Source organism: Sus scrofa, chromosome 5, assembly GCF_000003025.6.
Source record: "Sus scrofa isolate TJ Tabasco breed Duroc chromosome 5, Sscrofa11.1, whole genome shotgun sequence".
Classification (NCBI taxonomy): Eukaryota; Metazoa; Chordata; class Mammalia; order Artiodactyla; family Suidae; genus Sus; species Sus scrofa.
This window is the reverse complement of record NC_010447.5, coordinates 75,820,969-75,838,059: the sequence shown is the minus strand read 5'-3', so window position 1 is coordinate 75,838,059 and position 17,091 is coordinate 75,820,969. Positions and strand designations below refer to the sequence as shown.

General features: G+C 39.9%; 1 protein-coding gene across 1 annotated transcript in view; it reads left to right on the top strand.

Moving 5' to 3' along the window:
- The window catches only part of NELL2 (neural EGFL like 2), a 332,233-nt gene continuing 315,877 nt past the window's right edge, over nt 736-17,091 (top strand). Inside the window, 3 exon segments of the mRNA XM_021092577.1 lie at nt 736-935; nt 1,635-1,720; nt 2,187-2,315. Coding sequence (XP_020948236.1) covers nt 817-935; nt 1,635-1,720; nt 2,187-2,315 — 334 coding nt within the window. The 5' untranslated portion in view covers nt 736-816.

Below are 17,091 nucleotides of genomic sequence, written 5' to 3'. Positions count from 1 at the left end.
CTGCTGGAGTCCCAAACTGTACCTGGTAGGCATTTTGGTAACTAGCTGTGTAGCATCTTTTTGGAGAATTCAGACTCTACTTTTTTGAAAGGAAAGTTAAGTAACTCAATTGATCTTTGTACCAATGAACATTTTAATTGCTTTTGAGACTTGCTTTTCCAGAATGGGAATTTAGTGTCATTCAAAATTTGCCTCAAAATTTTAGGGCTATATTGAAAAATACTCTATGCCAATAACCTTGAGTATTTGATTTCAAATGACCTCACTGTTATGGTCTCACTGCCTGTGGTGAAGGATGGGTAGAGCTGCATGAATGTGGTCAGCAATGGGTGGCTTTTCTCTCTTGTCCAGGCTCCATTGTCGTCTTCTACTCAATTCTTCACCCCCTGGTCCCATTCTCCCTTCCCCTCACCCCCACTCCTATGTGTCATCTCTCTCTCTCTCATCTGTCTATTATTTTTCTCTTCTTTTCGGTGTGGGCAGACAGACTGGCTTTGCTACCCATGCCTCCTACTATGTGCCAGTCCTGGAGAACTAGAGATCGGTCTAAAAGCAGCGTTTGGCAGGGGGCGCGCGAGGTCCCGGAGCTGTCCAGCAGTTCCTGGCTAAGTTCTCCCTTGCGCTCTTCGCGCTGGGGAAGCTCTCCGCCGCCCCGCCCTGAACAGGGAACCTCTCCCTAATGCTACCAGGGCTTCCCAGGTTCCCCATCTGTCTCTGCCTGTTTCTCTCTACTTCCAGCCCCACCTCGGGAGCCTAGCTTGCCTTAGTAGTCTTCCTCCGCAACCCCCCGAGGGGGGTCCCCTCCCCAGTCCTCGCATGGGCTTCCCTCCTTTGCCTCAAGGGCGGGCGAGCGCACCTCTTTCTAGCCTTGCTTTCTGCTGTTGGGTGGTCCTCCTCTCAGTCTGTCTTTCCAGACACGCGCCCGAAATCGAGGGGTGAGAGCAAAGACCGCACATCAACTTAGCACCTTGAAATAAGATCATCCGATCCCGGAGGTTGACGTTGCCGGGGTCTGGGAGAGTGAAAAGGAGGGCGGAGGCTGCAGCGGCTCTGAGGCTCGCTAGACGGGGCTTGGAGACCGAGGAGCCCTTGCGGGAGAGGGACACCGGCGCCGGGCCTTGCCCGCGGGCCCTTTCCTTTCTCCTCCTCTCCCCGCCTCCCCGGCCCGCCCCTCCCTCTCCGAGGAGCAGTCTCTCCTCCGCGCGTCTCCGGGCGCTCTCTCCATTGTCTCTGCTTTTACAACAGGTTCGGGCGGCGGGGAAGGCGGGCGGGTGCGGGGCCGCCCCAGCTCCGGCTTCCTAGAGGCGGCCTCTCTTCCTTTGGGTGTGCATGCCTTCGGCTGCTTTGATTCGGCTTCAGGAGCTAATTCCCCGGTGGAGTAGCCCCCGGCGAGTCCGACCCCTCCCTTCGGGCCCCCTCCCAGCCCGCGGCCCGCCGCCTGGGCTCTGCGTGTGGGAATGATGTGCGCATTGGAGGGTCTAAGTTCTTCACGTGCCTGGGGGGTCCTCCCTTTTTTTTCTTAGGCAACCAAATCTACTAATTTTACTAATCAGTAAATCCAAGGCAGCGGCTGGAGAGACAAACGCTGTTTTCCCGCTTGATTCCAAGAACCTCTTCGCTTTTTATTTTTAAAGAGGGAGACGATGGACTGAGCAGATCCACACCATGGAGCCTCGGATCTTACTGAGAACATTCTGTTTGATCTTCGGTCTCGGAGCAGGTGAGTGGCCGCAGAGCTGGGGCGGGAGGAGGGATGGCCCCCGCCTTGGGGCAGCCCGAGCTGCCTGGGGACGCCTAGCTTTTCCTCCACCCAAAGTAGGTCTGGAGTGGGAAGCTTGGAGTAAGGAGTGGGTTTGGGTTTGGATTTTTTTTTTTTTTTTTTCCTTCCTGAGCTTGTCTTGGAGACCGCAGGGCGGGTCACACCCCTAGTCTAGGGTCTGAGGACCAAGGGGAACTTTACACTGAAAGGGGTTTAAAGTAGGTCACAGAAATGGGACTGGGTGCTTCGCTCTTTAAAGCTTGGCTGATCATCTCAGGTAAGGCTCTCAGCGGCGGAGGGAGTCGCCTCTCGTCGTCAGTTTCCAATATTGTCTCTAAGACGCGGTTCTTTGCTGCCCTGGAGGAAGAGGCTTGTGTTTTGATGGAGCTTTTCCTTTCTTTCCTCCTCCCTTCCCTACTCCCACCAGTTTGGGGGCTGGGTGTGGACCCCTCCCTACAGATTGACGTCCTAACGGAGTTAGAACTTGGGGAGTCCACGACCGGAGTGCGCCAGGTCCCCGGGCTGCATAATGGGACGAAAGCCTTTCTCTTTCAAGGTATGAAGAACGTGCTCAATCCCCAGTGTGGTTTCGGTTCGGATAACCCAGGAGGAGCTGGCCCCACCGTTCCTCCTAACTTCTGTTTTGCCTCATGGTTGACAATCTGAGCTGAGATGTGGAGGGTCATTGTGAAATACACCTTCCATCTCTTTTTAAGGGCTTGGTTTCTTTCCTCTCTCGCCCCTCTTCTTTCTTACTTTGTACTCTTGCCAGTTCTAATAGTCCCTTAATTACTGTACAGAAACTCCGATGGCAGATGGTTGATTTTGGAGTCTGGGGAACAATGAATTATAACACAAACGCCTCATTTGGGTGAAATTGACTTAGGTAGGAAATAGGGCAGCTTAATCTCTAGTTAAGACGCTGCTCTCTGAAAGTTTCAGGGACAGTGGTGCCCAGCTGGGGAGGAATTTCTTTATGTGGGTAGCTTTGTGGAAAAATTAATACCTCTCAGTAGTTTTATCTACTATCTGTAGTGTTTATATCACTGCCACAGTGTATTTGAGACAAGATTCCTTATTGAATGATCACGATTCTTCCTTCTCCATCATTGACAAGAGAAAAGAAATAATATTCTCTTAAAAATTTTGAAAATATTTCATATAAATGTTAATTCAAAAGTATTCCTTGTGTCACCATTAATCATGTACTTAGGATTTTAAAACTTCTTTTTGAAGTCCCTGAACATTGGCTATGCACAAATGTCTACGTTTAAAATTATATTTAAATGCTGTGTAGTCAGAAGCAAATTCCGGTGTATCAAGCCTTCAGCTTTGATTTACCAAAGCTTTTGAATGTTGCTTGGTTTGTGGGAAGATACTGTAATATGAGCTTCTAAAAGGTAGCTAAACACACACAGAAAGACTAGTTTCACATATGGTGAAGTATAGATGAAGGCAAAACAGAAACGGAATTTGGTTTAACATATACGATGGATTGGCTAAATCATCCCCCCGCCCCTGATTTTTCTTCTGTGATTATGGTGCTGTGGCTTAAAAAAAAAAAAAAAAAAAAAAAAAAAAGTGCAACTAATAATTAATGAAACGTTGGATATGCACAATAAAACCACTTCAGCAAATTTGCCACCGAGCAATAGGCATAAAATCAAACTTGAGTGTTTCTGTAGTGGTGTTGTTGCCTGATACAGCCAGTATGTGTCACCATGGACAGTAACACCAAAGCCTCCAGTTAAAAGGAGGAAATTGACATGTGTTGCATTTGTTTAAAACAAGTTCACTCTTAAAATAAGTTAAATGTAATTTTGTTTTAATTATGGTGAACCTACTAAATGTTTTTAGTGTGATGGATATTTGTTATAATATTCACTTAAAGGTCTTTTTTGTTGTTTTGGTGGGGAGTGGGGTTGTGACTTGGGACAATGAATCCTTTAAAAACGACCAAATCTGATAAAGGAAGTAAGGCTAGACTGTTGGCAAAATTCACAGAGTGGAATAAAAATGTCATTATGATTAAACTTCCATTTTTTCTTTTTCTTCTTCTTTTTTTTAAATCTCTGATTTTCAGTCCCTATCAGCTGGAAATAAAATTATTTCAGGACTGCCAATTTGAGTAACTGGGAAGCTTTACAGAAGCTAAAGCTCTTGATAAACAAATAGCACTGAAGCACCCTTAACATTTCCAAAGGTCCTTTAAATTATGTTCGTGTTCTTCTTGGCTTCCTCTAGAGAGTGTCTGAGCTGTCACACATGGAAACCTCAGGACTGTGCATTTTATGTTCTGATGCTAGATAGTTAGATAATTTCCAGGAAATAGTCTCAAAAGCATCAGTATATTTTCCTGGTTAATTTTTTAAAAGAAATGTTTAATATTCATTGTTATTTAAATTGTCAGTTCTTCAAGGTAGGCATTGTGTTGCAATTGAATTGTCCATAGTCATATAAATGCACATAGATGAATAGTTTTTGTTTCCTTGTTGGACCAAGCCCAATATTTAGGGTAAATACCTAACAAATATAGTTTTCTAGATTTGGAGATGTAAACTTTATTTCCTGCCAATTATGAACTATTATTTCATAAGCAAGTATTTGCTACCTGCTGTGTTCTCAGTAGGCATAAATTACTGATGTGCTTATTATGCTCTAATAATTTCTCTTATTCTAAGATTGAGATTATAGAATTGACAACAGGTGGATCTTTGGCCCTGCTTGGTAGTTCTGTGTTACCTTGGAAAGGTCTTTCCTCCGTTATTAGAGTGGTGAAAACTGTTGTTAAGGAGTCAGTCCTGACTTCCACTGCTCCACTGGGATTCCATGAGTTTTAAAGAGACGAAAGCTTTCAGCCTCTGAAGATTTTATGGATTGGATTTATAGTGAATTGAGAGTGCTGCAGATCTTTTTGTATAGTCTGTAAAATGTCATAGAAGGAATAGTAACACATTACAAAACCTGTGAGATGCTCTCAGATTTCATATAAACCTATCAGATAAGTTACTTTATGCTATCAGGTATGTTCCAAATAGATGGAACAGATTTTTGAACCATCACATTTCTTCTGCAGTAATACAACTATCTTCTTTTGTCTCTCATCTTTAAAGAAATTTCAGCATACAATTTCCTAGTGATTTTTGCTCATTTCATGTTGCTTCTCCTTTTGGTCACTTCATTCTTCTCTTTATTGGTTTGTAAGATATTTATGATTCAGTACTTTTTAAAATTAAATAATGTTTGTAAATTATTGTGTAATACCAATCTGTTACTTAATAACTATTCACCATATATGTATAATAAAAAAGAAATGTATTTCAAAGTCATATCTGATTTTCTTCATATATGGTATAACTAAAATTGTTTTGTTGTTGTTTATAGCTGCTCTGGAAATTGAGGTAATAAGATTCTAAATTAGATCATCCTTTGATACATATGGTTTTTGATCTGTGCCAATTACAATAATTTTCAAAGAAAAAAGTGAGCAGGCAACAGTTTGGAATCTGTATCACTCTCTTCCATGTATTTCTAGCTGCACTCTGACCCGTAGCCACAAAAATACACCTATGTTTTTAAAAATAGAGGAGTTGATACTGACAATCAAAAGACCTATGATAGGTTGTAAACAGTTCTGAAGTGTTAAGGACTAGCGCAATTATAAATAGACGTCTACCAACCTTGTTTAAAGTCTAGGGGATGTTCTTCGAGACAGTGATCATAATAACATTCTTTCCTCTTTGCACGTGAGAGACCAAGAGTGAGAGTATACAGAAGCATGGTTCTAGGACTTTTCTAAAAAAGAAAGTTCTTTGTAAAAAAATCTTCAGGATTTTTAGATCTTTGGTTTTAACATTTTGTTTGGCCAGGTTCCCAAACTAGATAGTTTCAATAAAATTTCTTCCAAGGTGTTCACAGATATTATGAGTCGTTAATCTCCACAGGAGAACTAGATAAAAATCAAAGTATACTTTTTCCCCTGAGTTGGTAATTTGAATAAATATTTTAGTAATTATTTTTAAGGAACGTTAAGATTTTAAAGGAAAAATGGTGTTCACAATCTACTCTTATGCCAGTATATGAAAACAGGAATGAAATTGGGCATTTGGTGGTGGGCCATTGGCTTGACTAGGCACAGGTAACTGCATTAAAGAAAGTGAGGTGGCATTGAGTGTCTTTAGTTTGATAGTTCATAAATGTTTGTGGACTTAGGTGGTCTTTGATGCTCCATTAGAATAGAATGAGTAAGAGATGGGCTTAGAAGCCAGATAGACCCTGGTGGAGTTGCTTAATTTCTCTGAGCTTTAGTTCAATTATAAAATTAATGTTGTTATGAGGATTTTTTGTGTGTGCAATTACTATTCCGCTAGGTGTTAGACATGTAACAAATGAAGTTAGAACTTTACTTTCATAGTGCCTTAAAAATAGTCATTAAACAAACAGTTACACAGATAATAATTTAATTGGTGTTAAGATAAATGATACGAAGAACAACTAAGGGTGTAATGGGAATCTATAGTCTTGCTTAGGGAGTCATAGGATCAGGGAAAGTGTTTTTGAAAAAGAGACATGTAACCTGGGAGATGAAGGATAAAGAAGGATAGTCTGGGAAGAGGAGCTGTGAGGATTCAGAAAAGAGGGGTAACACTGGCAAAGGACATAGCATGAGCAGAGATCCTGGGCCTGGAATGAGCCTGGTACATTTGAGAAAAATGGAAGAAATCTAGAGTAGTGGAGACACAGGCATTTTGATAGGAAATGAAGTAAAGAAAGAAAGCACAGATCAGGTTCCATGGTCGAGGATATTTATATGAAGAACCAAAATCTTTTCATTACACAAGATATATTGTGGTGGACAGGCTAATAGTATCTTAAAGATGTTCACCTCATAAGCCTAGGAACCTGAGAATATGCTGTGTTACATGTCAAGGGGGGATTGAGGTGGCAAATCAGCTGACCTTAAGATAAGAAAACAATCTTGGATGATCTGGGATGTTTTTGGAGTATGTGGGTAGGCCTCATGTAATCACAAAAGGTCCTTTAAATCTGCAAAAATGAGGTGGAAGAGTCATTGTCGGAGTGATGCAAAAAAGAAAGACTAGACTTGCCATTGCTGGCTTGGACTATAAAAGTGAGCCATGAGCTAAGCAATGTGGGCAGTCCCCAGAATTTGGATAAATAAGAAAACAAATTTTTGTTTAGTGTGTCCAGAAGGAATGCAGCATAGTGACAGCTTGATTTTAGCCAGGTGGCAGATTCCAATTTGGACTTCTGACCTCTAGAAATGTGAAATGATAAATGTGTATTGATTTAAGCCATTAAATTTGTCGTGATTTGTTATAGGAGCAATAGGAGATGAATATGGATTTTGATACATAGAAGTGGGAGTTGCTGTAAGAAATATCTAAAAATGTGGAGGGTGATTTTGAAATTGGGCAGTGGGCATAAGATGGAAAAATTTTGAGGAGCATGATAGAAAAATGTTAGGATAATAGACTATTAGTGGAAGTATGGATGTTGGTGATTCTACTAGAGAGGACTCAGAAGAAGATAGAAGAGCATGGTAGGAAAAACCCAGATCATCTTAGAGAAGACCTAAATTGTCATGAACAGACTATTTGTAGAAATATGGACATTAAAGGCAATACTAGTGAGGGTGCAGATAGGAATCAGGAACATGTTACTGGAAACTAAAGGAAAGGATGTCCTTGTTATATCGTGGCAGAAAACTTAGCTGAATTCTGTCCTGCAGTTATGTGGAAAGCAAAACTTATAAACATGAGCTTAGGTATTTCGCTGAGGTGGTTTATATATATAAAAGTGCATTCTGGCTTTTTCTTGCTGCCTATAGTAATATGTGAAAGGAGAGAGAGAGTATGAGGGAAGAACTGTTGAGCAGAAGGGAACCAGAACTTGATATTTGAGAAATTCTTAGCCTATCCAGCTTGCAAAATATGCTAAAATTAGGAGATTCACTGGCAGGGGAAAGTCTGCTCTGGAAAGAAAACCAATAGTATGGCTGAAAAACCGTTTGCTAGTGCTTCAGAAGTAAGGTCAGAGTATTCAGTCACATAGGAGGCTCTTTGAAGAAATTGCCGTGTGGATTCCCTCAAACATCTCAGCAGAAGCCTGGAAGAGAGATGGATTTATCTAGGAAATATTTGTGGAGGAGCTTCCTGTCTGATGAAGTAAATCTCCATGACACACGTGGGAGACCCACAGGGTTCTTGAAAAGACCATACCAGCAATAACACTCCGAGATTGGCCTGAAAGGGGAAGTGAGAGGATGCAATGAAGGTTGTTGGGACCACAAAATTCCACAGGCAAGAAACAGGCTGATTAAACTACTCAGCTGCAGATATACTCCACCTTCCATGGGCAGAACTGAGAGCCTGTAAGGCAGAGCTTGGGGCTCAGTTGGTAGAGCCAAGAATCACAGAGGATTATTCCCATCTTGAAACCAAATGCAGTTTGCCTGGCTGGATTTCAAAATTCCATGTGTCTGGTGTCTATTTTTTTTTTTTAACTTGCATTTTCTCCTTTTTTTGAATGGGAATGTCTATAACTGTTATCCTGTGTCTATCCCACCATTGAATTCTGGGGGAGACAACTTGTTTCTTGAGTTTCACAGGTTCACAGATGAGAGGAATTGTGTCTCAGGATGGATAATGCCCAAAGCCTCATTTATTTATTTAGTTATTTATTTTTTATTGAAGTGTAATTGGTTTACAGTGTTGTGTGTTGTGCTAATTAATGCTGTACAACAAAATGATTCAGTTATATTTATAATTTTTATATTAAGAATATATGAAGATATATGTATTCTTTTTTATATTATTTTCCATTATGGTTTATTATAGGACACTGAATGTAGTTCTCTGTGCCATTCAGTAGGAATTTATTGTTCATCCCCTCCGTGTGTAATAGTGTCCATCTTCTAACCCCGACCTCTCACTCCATCCCTCCCCCCTCTCCCTCTCCCTTGGCAACCATGAGTCTGTTCACCTTGTCTGTGAATCTGTTTCTGTTTTGTCGATAGGTTCATTTGTGTCATACTTTAGATTCCATGTATGTGAAATCATGTTATTTGTCTTTTTCTCTTTGACTTACTTTGCTTAGTATGATACTCTCTAATTGCATCCATGTTGCTGCAAATGGCGTTATTTCATTTGTTTTTATGGATGAGTAGTGTTCCATTGTATATATGTGCCACATTTTCTTACTCCATTCATCTGCTGATGGACATTTATGTTGTTTCCATGTCTATTGTGAATAGTGTTGCTGTGAACATGGGGCTGCATGTATCTTTTTTAATTATAGTTTTGTCTGGATATATGCCCAGGAGTGGGATTGCTGGATCATATGGTAATTCTTTTTTTTAGTTTTCTGAGGAGTCTCCATATGGTTTTCTGTAGTGGTTGCACCAACTTACACCACCCCCCTGCCAATGGTATAGGAGGGTTTCCATTTCTCCACACCCTCTCCAGCATTTGTTGTTCATAGACTTTTTAATGATGGCCATTCTGACCAATGTGAGGTGGTACCTCATTGTAGTTTTGAATTGGATTTCTCTAATAATTAGTGATGTTGAGCATTTTTTCATGTGCCTACTGGTCATCTGTACATCTCCTTTGGAGAAATGTCTGTTTAGGGCTTCTGCCCATTTTTAAATTGGGTTGGTTGTTGTTTTTATTGTTGAATTGTATGAGTTTTTTATATATTTTGGAGATTAAGCCCTTGTCAGTTCTGTTGTTTGCAAATATTTTGCAAATATTGTCTGTTTGTTTTTTAAATGGCTTCCTTTGCTATGCAAAAGTTGTAAGTTTGATTAGGTTTGTTAGTTTTTATCTCTGTTGCTTTGGGAGACTGACCTAAGGATACATTTGTATAATTTACGCCAGAGAATGTTTTGCCTACATTCTAGTCTAGGAATTTTATAGTTTCATGTCTTATATTTACAAGACCAGTGCTCTAACCCCTGAGCTATGGAGCCAACTGCTCATGTCTTATATTTAAATATTTAGGCCATTTTGAGTTTATTATAGTGCATACTGTGAGGGTGTGTTTTAATTTCATTGATTTTCATGTAGCTGCCTAGTTTTCCCAGCACCACTTGCTGAAGAGACTGTATTTTTCCCATTTTGTATTCTTGCCTCTTTTATGGAGGATTAATTGACCATAGGTTTGTGAGTTTATTTCTGGGCTCTCTATTTTGTTTTGTTGATCCTTATGTCTGTTTTTGTGACAATACCACATTATTTTGATCACTGTAGCTTTGCAGTATTGTCTTAAGGGTGGGAGAGTTATGCCTCTTGCCAAAGCCTCATTTGTACTTGATTTATATGGTGAAATTTGGGGCTTTGCAGTTGAAAAGATTTATATCATATTTTAAACTTTGGGTTGATATTCTAATGGGTTGAGACTTTGGGGGACTTTGAGATAGAGTAAATGTGTTTTGCCTGTGGGTTAGGGTAAGGGTCTTGCTGAAGGACAGGTTGTGGTAGGCTGAATAATGGTCCTCCAACTGTCCACATACTAAAGCCTCAGAACCTGTGAAGATGTTATGTTATGTGGTAAGGGGGTGCAGCTTAAGGTTGCCTAAGTAATTAAGATTGCTAATCAACGGACTTTAAAATATGGAGATTATTCTGGATTACTCATGGAATCAGGGGGTACCCACAGGGCCTTTGGGGGGTTAGTTCTCCCCAGGACAGCACCCTGGGCCATGGCTGTGACACTGTTTTAAATATGGAGGAGGGAGGAAGAGGTGTCAATGTGAAGCAATGTGAGAAAACCTTGATATTGATTGTTGCTGACTTTGAAGTTGGAAGGTGGTCATAAGCCAAAGAATATAGGCAGTTTCTGGAAGCTGTACAAAACAAGGAAATAGATTTTCCTTCAGAACCTCCAGGGGAAACACGGCCTCACAGACACCTTAATTTTAGCCCAGTGAGATTCGTTTTGGACTTCTGAACCACTGGAACTATGAGATGGTAAATTTGCAGTGATTTAGCCAGTAAGTTGGTGGTGATTTGTTACAGCAGCAGTAAGAAACTGATGTATATGTTAAACATTAGCATTCATTTATTTTGTAACTGAATTAAACTTTTTTTTGAGCCCTCCCTCAACTATGCATGAGAAAATACTTGCACAGTGGTTGGAAATTTGAACTAGCCAGTTAAAATTATCTTAGTCATTTGGAGCTCAACAGTTTTTTAAGTGTAAAGTCAGAGTCTTCATGCTAAATGCTGAGTCTTTAAGGAATTCTCTCCACCATTTAATTATGAGCTCATTCTGAGAACAAGCAGAGTAAAGCCAAGTGGTGGATTTTTTTTTAATTGTTTTTTTTTTTTTTTTTTCAAAAATATACCCGTCCTCCCCATAACAAGTTAATCCAGAGGCTGAGGGGGGAAATGAGAAAGCATTTAGCATGGTGTTTGGCACCCAGTGAGGATGGTAGTCATAACTATGGACAAGGGACAGCCTAAGCAGAAGTACCCTATCAAAAGTGCCAGGGATCTCTGTAGGTTAGCAACTAGGTTTGATTTAGGAAGAGCAAGCGCAGTCATGACAGGCTGTGACAAGTGGATGACTTCGAATGTCAAGGCAGCGGTGCACCCTGGATGACAGCTGAAGTGAAGGGCCTTTCTTCGGCTTTACTCCATCCCCCACTGCCTCATTCTCCTCATGCTGGTCCCAAGCCCCACTCTTGCAGACACCTGTTATCTGTCCATAATTCACATAATTATCTGTCCATATGCTAACTCATAATTTCAGTATTAGATGCTGAGGCTTTATGGTCTGAAATGTCTCCTGTTGATTTTAGTTTAATTCAACTTAGCAAATATTTATTGCACTGCTACCATATGTGAGGATAGAATATACAGTATAAGAGAGGAAGGATGATGGCTACATGAATTATTACAGAAAGTACAGCAGGAACCAAAACTTAACTGTAAAGAGTGAAAAAGAAAATCGGGGACTTTTATCTTAAAGAAGGTAGAAACTATGAAAATATTTGTCCTAGTCTGTATTTGATGAAATGTAGGTAATCCTTTAACTATGAGCCAATTATAAGAACAAATGGAATCATGCCCTATATTTCTCCTGGCCACTAACAACTATGCGGCAGTTCCTTTCTCCAGATTATTTTTTGTGTTTCTTTTTCCCATTGAACTTTTATATATCATTCAGGACTCAGTTTGGCTGTCACTTAGGTTACAAGTTTTTCCTTTGGTAGAAGCATTGTTTCTTCTTTGGTGCTCTCTTAGCTTACTCTGCTAAAACCACCTCATGGTATTATAGCTAGTTTTTGTTTTTTTTTTTTTATGTAAAAACTCTGACCACTTTTATTTTCCTTGCTGCTACTTCCCTGATCCACATCGTGGCCTCTTTTTCCCGGATTCTTCCCCCGCAGCCTGTTCTCCACATCATCGCCAGAACAATCCCTATACATGATACATATCATGTCACTCACTGCTTTGCCCCAAACATTCATTGGTTCCCTGTTTCACTCAAAGTAAAAGGTTAAGTTTTTATTATGCCTGATGAAAACTTATTGAACACTCCCACCCCACCCCACCCCCTTACTTTCTGGCCTAATTAGCTGCTCTCTCCCCTGCTCACTTGGCTTTAACTCTGGTGACCTCCTTGCTGTTCCTTAAATAGGCCAGGTACTCTCCTGACTCAGGGCCTTTGCACTAGCTGTTTATTCTGCCTGGAACGCTATTCCCCCAAATATCTACATGTTTTTCCCCTTACTTTCTGCGAATCTTTTCTCAAAAATCAATTTGTTCATGAGGCCTACTCTGACCGCTGAGAAAAATTTCAACTTGTCCTCCACGCCACAGGTATTCTTGATCAGATTCTTATTCTGATCTGTTAGTTTCCATAACATTTGTCATCTAACGTGTCCTGTAATTCACTTATTTATCATTTGCATTTTTAATTCTATCTCTTCTAGAAAGTAAACTCTGTAAGAGCAAGACTTTTTGAATGTTTTATTCACTAGTATATCAGCCAAGTGTCTAGCACATGGTAAGAACTCCATAAATATTTGTCACATGAATCTACTTGTCTGCTGACTAGTTTGTGATCTCCTTGAGGCTTGGGGCTCTGAGTTGTACGCCTAGTGGCCTCCTGGCCTATTGTGGTGGTACATATAATGTACCACAGAAATGTACTATAGGTACTATAATGTACCATAATGTACCTCAGAAGACTATCAGTAAATGAATATTTTAACATTGAATTGGATCCATTTAGTCATGGCCAGTCTGATTTCTTTTTGTATGACATTATGATGTTTTATATTTACGTAACTTTAAAGAAGGCTGCAAAGCTCTTCTACGCAAAACACTTTCTTCTCTAGCCATAAGAAAAGGTAAGAGTTTTGAGAGGCATGGAAAAGATAGTTCTGCTTAACTTAGTCTCTGATTATTCTGAGAGGGCCCTTCTCCATCCCACGTGAGGTGTGCCGCAGAGGAGACGGCAGCATGGTGAAGAACTGGGACATCCTGAACACTTCTTGACAGTGAGAGTTTAAAATTTTAGTTTGAAGTATTTATTATGAATTCACCATTTTCTAGAGACACTCATACTCCTAGGAGCGTACTAAGAAAGATTTTGGAGGCAGGTAGGATTGACTTGACTTGGATTATCAGTGCTGTGGTACTTCTCCACTACTGCAAATAAACCAGACAAACTAGAGTATATCTAGAGGACAGCAACCGGAGTTGAAAGGTTTGGAAACCGTGTCAGATGAGGAGTTGAGAGCTTGGAATTTTTAGCCTGGAGAATACAAGGTAGTGGAGATATGACCCTATATTTTAGGTATTGGAGGGACAGTCATGTATAGGAGGACTTAGACTTATTTGGGGTTGTTCTAGAGCAGTGGTTTCCAAATGTCAGACTCATGATCACTGGTTAATTGACTGCCTTGTTGCAAAGATTTTCTGGCCTTCCTGAACCAACTAATCGGGAGTGAATCGTAGGAACTGATATTTTGAAAAAGCTTCCTGTGATTCTGATATTCAGCCAAGTTTGTGAACCATTGTCTAGAACTAAGCCATCCAATATAGCAGCCACTGGCCACATGTGGCTCTTGAGTGTTTGAAATGTTCCTGGTATGGACTGAGATGTAATGTAAGTGGAAAAATACACTTGAGATTCTGAAGGAAGTATAAAAAAAGAATATAAAATCTCAAAATTATGAAAATTAAAATCACCTTTTTTTCTTTGCTTGAAATTATTTATGGGGCTCACATTTGTGGCTCTCATACTTCTACTGGGCAGCACCATTATAAAAGGCAAAACTAGGATATGTAAAGAAAGTTGGGAAAAGGCAAATTTTGAGTCAGTGTAAAGAAAGCATTTTCAACAAATAAATCCAAAAATTAAGGGGCTTATTTTAAGCAGTATTTGTCTGTCTATCCACCCATCCATCCACCCAAGCCATCCATCTATCCATCCATTGAGAAACATGCTTCTAATAATACTCAAAGATTATTTCAGAAAAATACTCCTTCTCCCATTTCAGGGAAAATGTTTCAGTGGGGATGGGGGTGGGAATTAGACTAAATGATTTCTAAGATTACTTTAGTTCCAACTGAAAGTAAACTATCATGTTCCCTTTTTGATTAACTTTTCTTTTTATTGTAACCACAGATGTCCAGGACACCTTCTTTTCCGTCTATCTTACAATTCGTGACACGCTCTTCAAAGCAGTTTCCATTTAGAAAGCATCTTGGATTCTAGTACTGTGGAGTTTGCTACTGAGAGATACCCTCTCCTTTACTAGTGTGCTCTGCATTGTGTATCTGTTTTATCAATATTCCTCCTTAATGACAGTGATCTGCCTTACTTCTTCCATACACTGGTGTTTTAGTGTTTAATCTGTTTTGCTTGTCTATTTAAATGGAGAAATCCCCTAGGCAAGTAGTCTGAGTAATTCTAGGTTCTTGCAGTCTAACGCATTGTATTGATGGACCATTAAATGTCCCAGAAAAAGTGCCAAATAGATTAAGTATTTCAGAGCAGAACATAACCTATATTTTTAGAACCTATTTATATTTCCGGCAGGAATTGGTAGCTGAACATCCTCATTCTGAGTTGTGTGTGTTGACGTACGCTTGCAACTGAGTGGAGTTCTTCCTGGGACTGACAGACTGTTAAAAAGGAAAATAAAAATGGCAAATAAAGGTGGTTGCTCTGTGTTACCCATGAGATGCAGTGCTCCTAGTAACTGAATATTGAACCTGGGTGTTTGCTGAGAGCCTGTCAGTTTTGGAGGAGGATGTGTGGTTCACACATATGCTTTGGTATATTCTTACTACATTTCACCAAATTGCTAATTACACTGTAATTTATTTAAAGTGTATAAATACTCGTGAGAAACAGTTTATTTTGTAATACTATCATTCATATATTTGTTCTTCCTTTTGAGACATCTTCCAAAGTTCGCTTGAAATGCAAGTATTAATGTTATTGCTTTTGTTAATACTTTCTATCCCCCGATGTTCAGAGTGAATTTATATGGGATATTTAGTAGGTAATTTGATTCAGACATCTCAGAAAAGCACTGTGACTCTTATCTTCCTGTTTTTGCCTTTCAAACGAAAACAGAAGTTTTTTTTTTACTACAGGGAAGAAACATCATACCCCAGGAAAAAGGGAGAGATGCTTTAAAATGTCTCAGATGTGAAGTTGTTGAACTCGAATTTGAGTCCAGAGCATCCTAACTTGGGCTTTTCTGGGTTTCAGGACATTTCATGTTTCATTATTATTCTGAAAAAAACAAAACAAAACAAAACAAAACACATGGACATGACCACCAAATTTCTGTAAGATTCAGAGAACAGAAATTGGAACTCTTTTTTTTGTTTTGTTTTTTGTCTTTTTGCCTTTTCTAGGGCCGCTCCCGTGGCATATGGAGGTTCCCAGGCTAGGGGTCTAACTGGAGCTGTAGTTGCCGGCCTACGCCGGAGCCACAGCAACGCGGGATCCGAGCTGCGTCTGTGACCTACACCACAGCTCATGGCAACGCCAGATCCTTAACCCACTGAGCAGGCCAGGGATCAAACCGGAAACCTCATGGTTCCTAGTCAGATTCGTTAACCACTGAGCCACGACGGGAACTCCTGGAACTCATTTTAATTGGATTTTAACCTTCCTAACTCAAATCTGGGTTGCCTTTACCATATCCCTTAGCCAAATTCCTGCTGGAAGTTCATAACTAATTTCTGTGATAAACAATAATGCTAAAAAGACAGAATATTGTTTTGCTATACTTTTTTTTTAATCAAGCTATTATGGGTTAAAATTAAGAATTAGTTGAGGATTGAAACCAGTTGAATATAAGAACTTGACTTGGAGGGTGACTTTGCCATGTGGGGATTTGCAAGAAATCAGGCCCATGAAGGGAAAGAAAAGAGTGTAGAATAGATGATATGCATTGCCACTCACCTTGAAAACACTGACTGACTCTGCAGAGGTCAGTTTTTTTGAAGTTGCTACAAAAATTTCATTATCCTTATCATAGATGCCTCTCTACAACAAAGCATCTCAGAGTACATTTCATCCCTTTGCTGCTGTGGGTCCACTTTTTAATAATTGAGTTGCATTTCCAGTGAAAATAGTGTAATTTAAATTGTTCTTTGATAACACACTTCCAAATTAGAACATGTATCAGAGACTAATGGAAAAAAGTGAGTGTTCACTCTGTGAATCTTGACCAGGCAGGAAACTGTTGGGTGGGGAGAACCCACCTATTTAATGGATGACTGCTTTTTGTTATTTTCATCAGCAAATTAGTAAATTCAGAGGGCAAATTTGGGAAAAGGCCAGATAGGCTATGGAAAGTTGCAGGCTCATCTTCTTTGTAAAACTTTCCAGGACTGATGTTAATTATGCAAGCATCAGGCATGAAAAAAGCTGTGTTTTAAGTAAACACTCTCCGGGCTGTGACATGAAGAAACTAGAGGGAATGTTTAAACCACAGCCATCTGTGTGTAACAAAGCTTTTCTCTCATGGGAAAAGCACAGAATAGAGGTAGAAGTGCAGAACTACTTCATTTTAGACTTTCTGAAGTTATTATATAACCATGCAACAAATAGGTACTATGGGAGGCTTCATTTTTTTTCCCCCACACTGTCTTAGTAGGAGAAGTAGGTAAGGAAAATATAATTTAATTTTTTTCCAACAGTATATTTTGAGATATAACTCCATGGAAGGAAATGTTTAAATCCTTGAGATATAGAATTTCAGGTACAAGGTCCTCTATTCAAAGAAAAATAGTAAATCAAATGCTCTGTTGATGTTGATGACCAGTAGA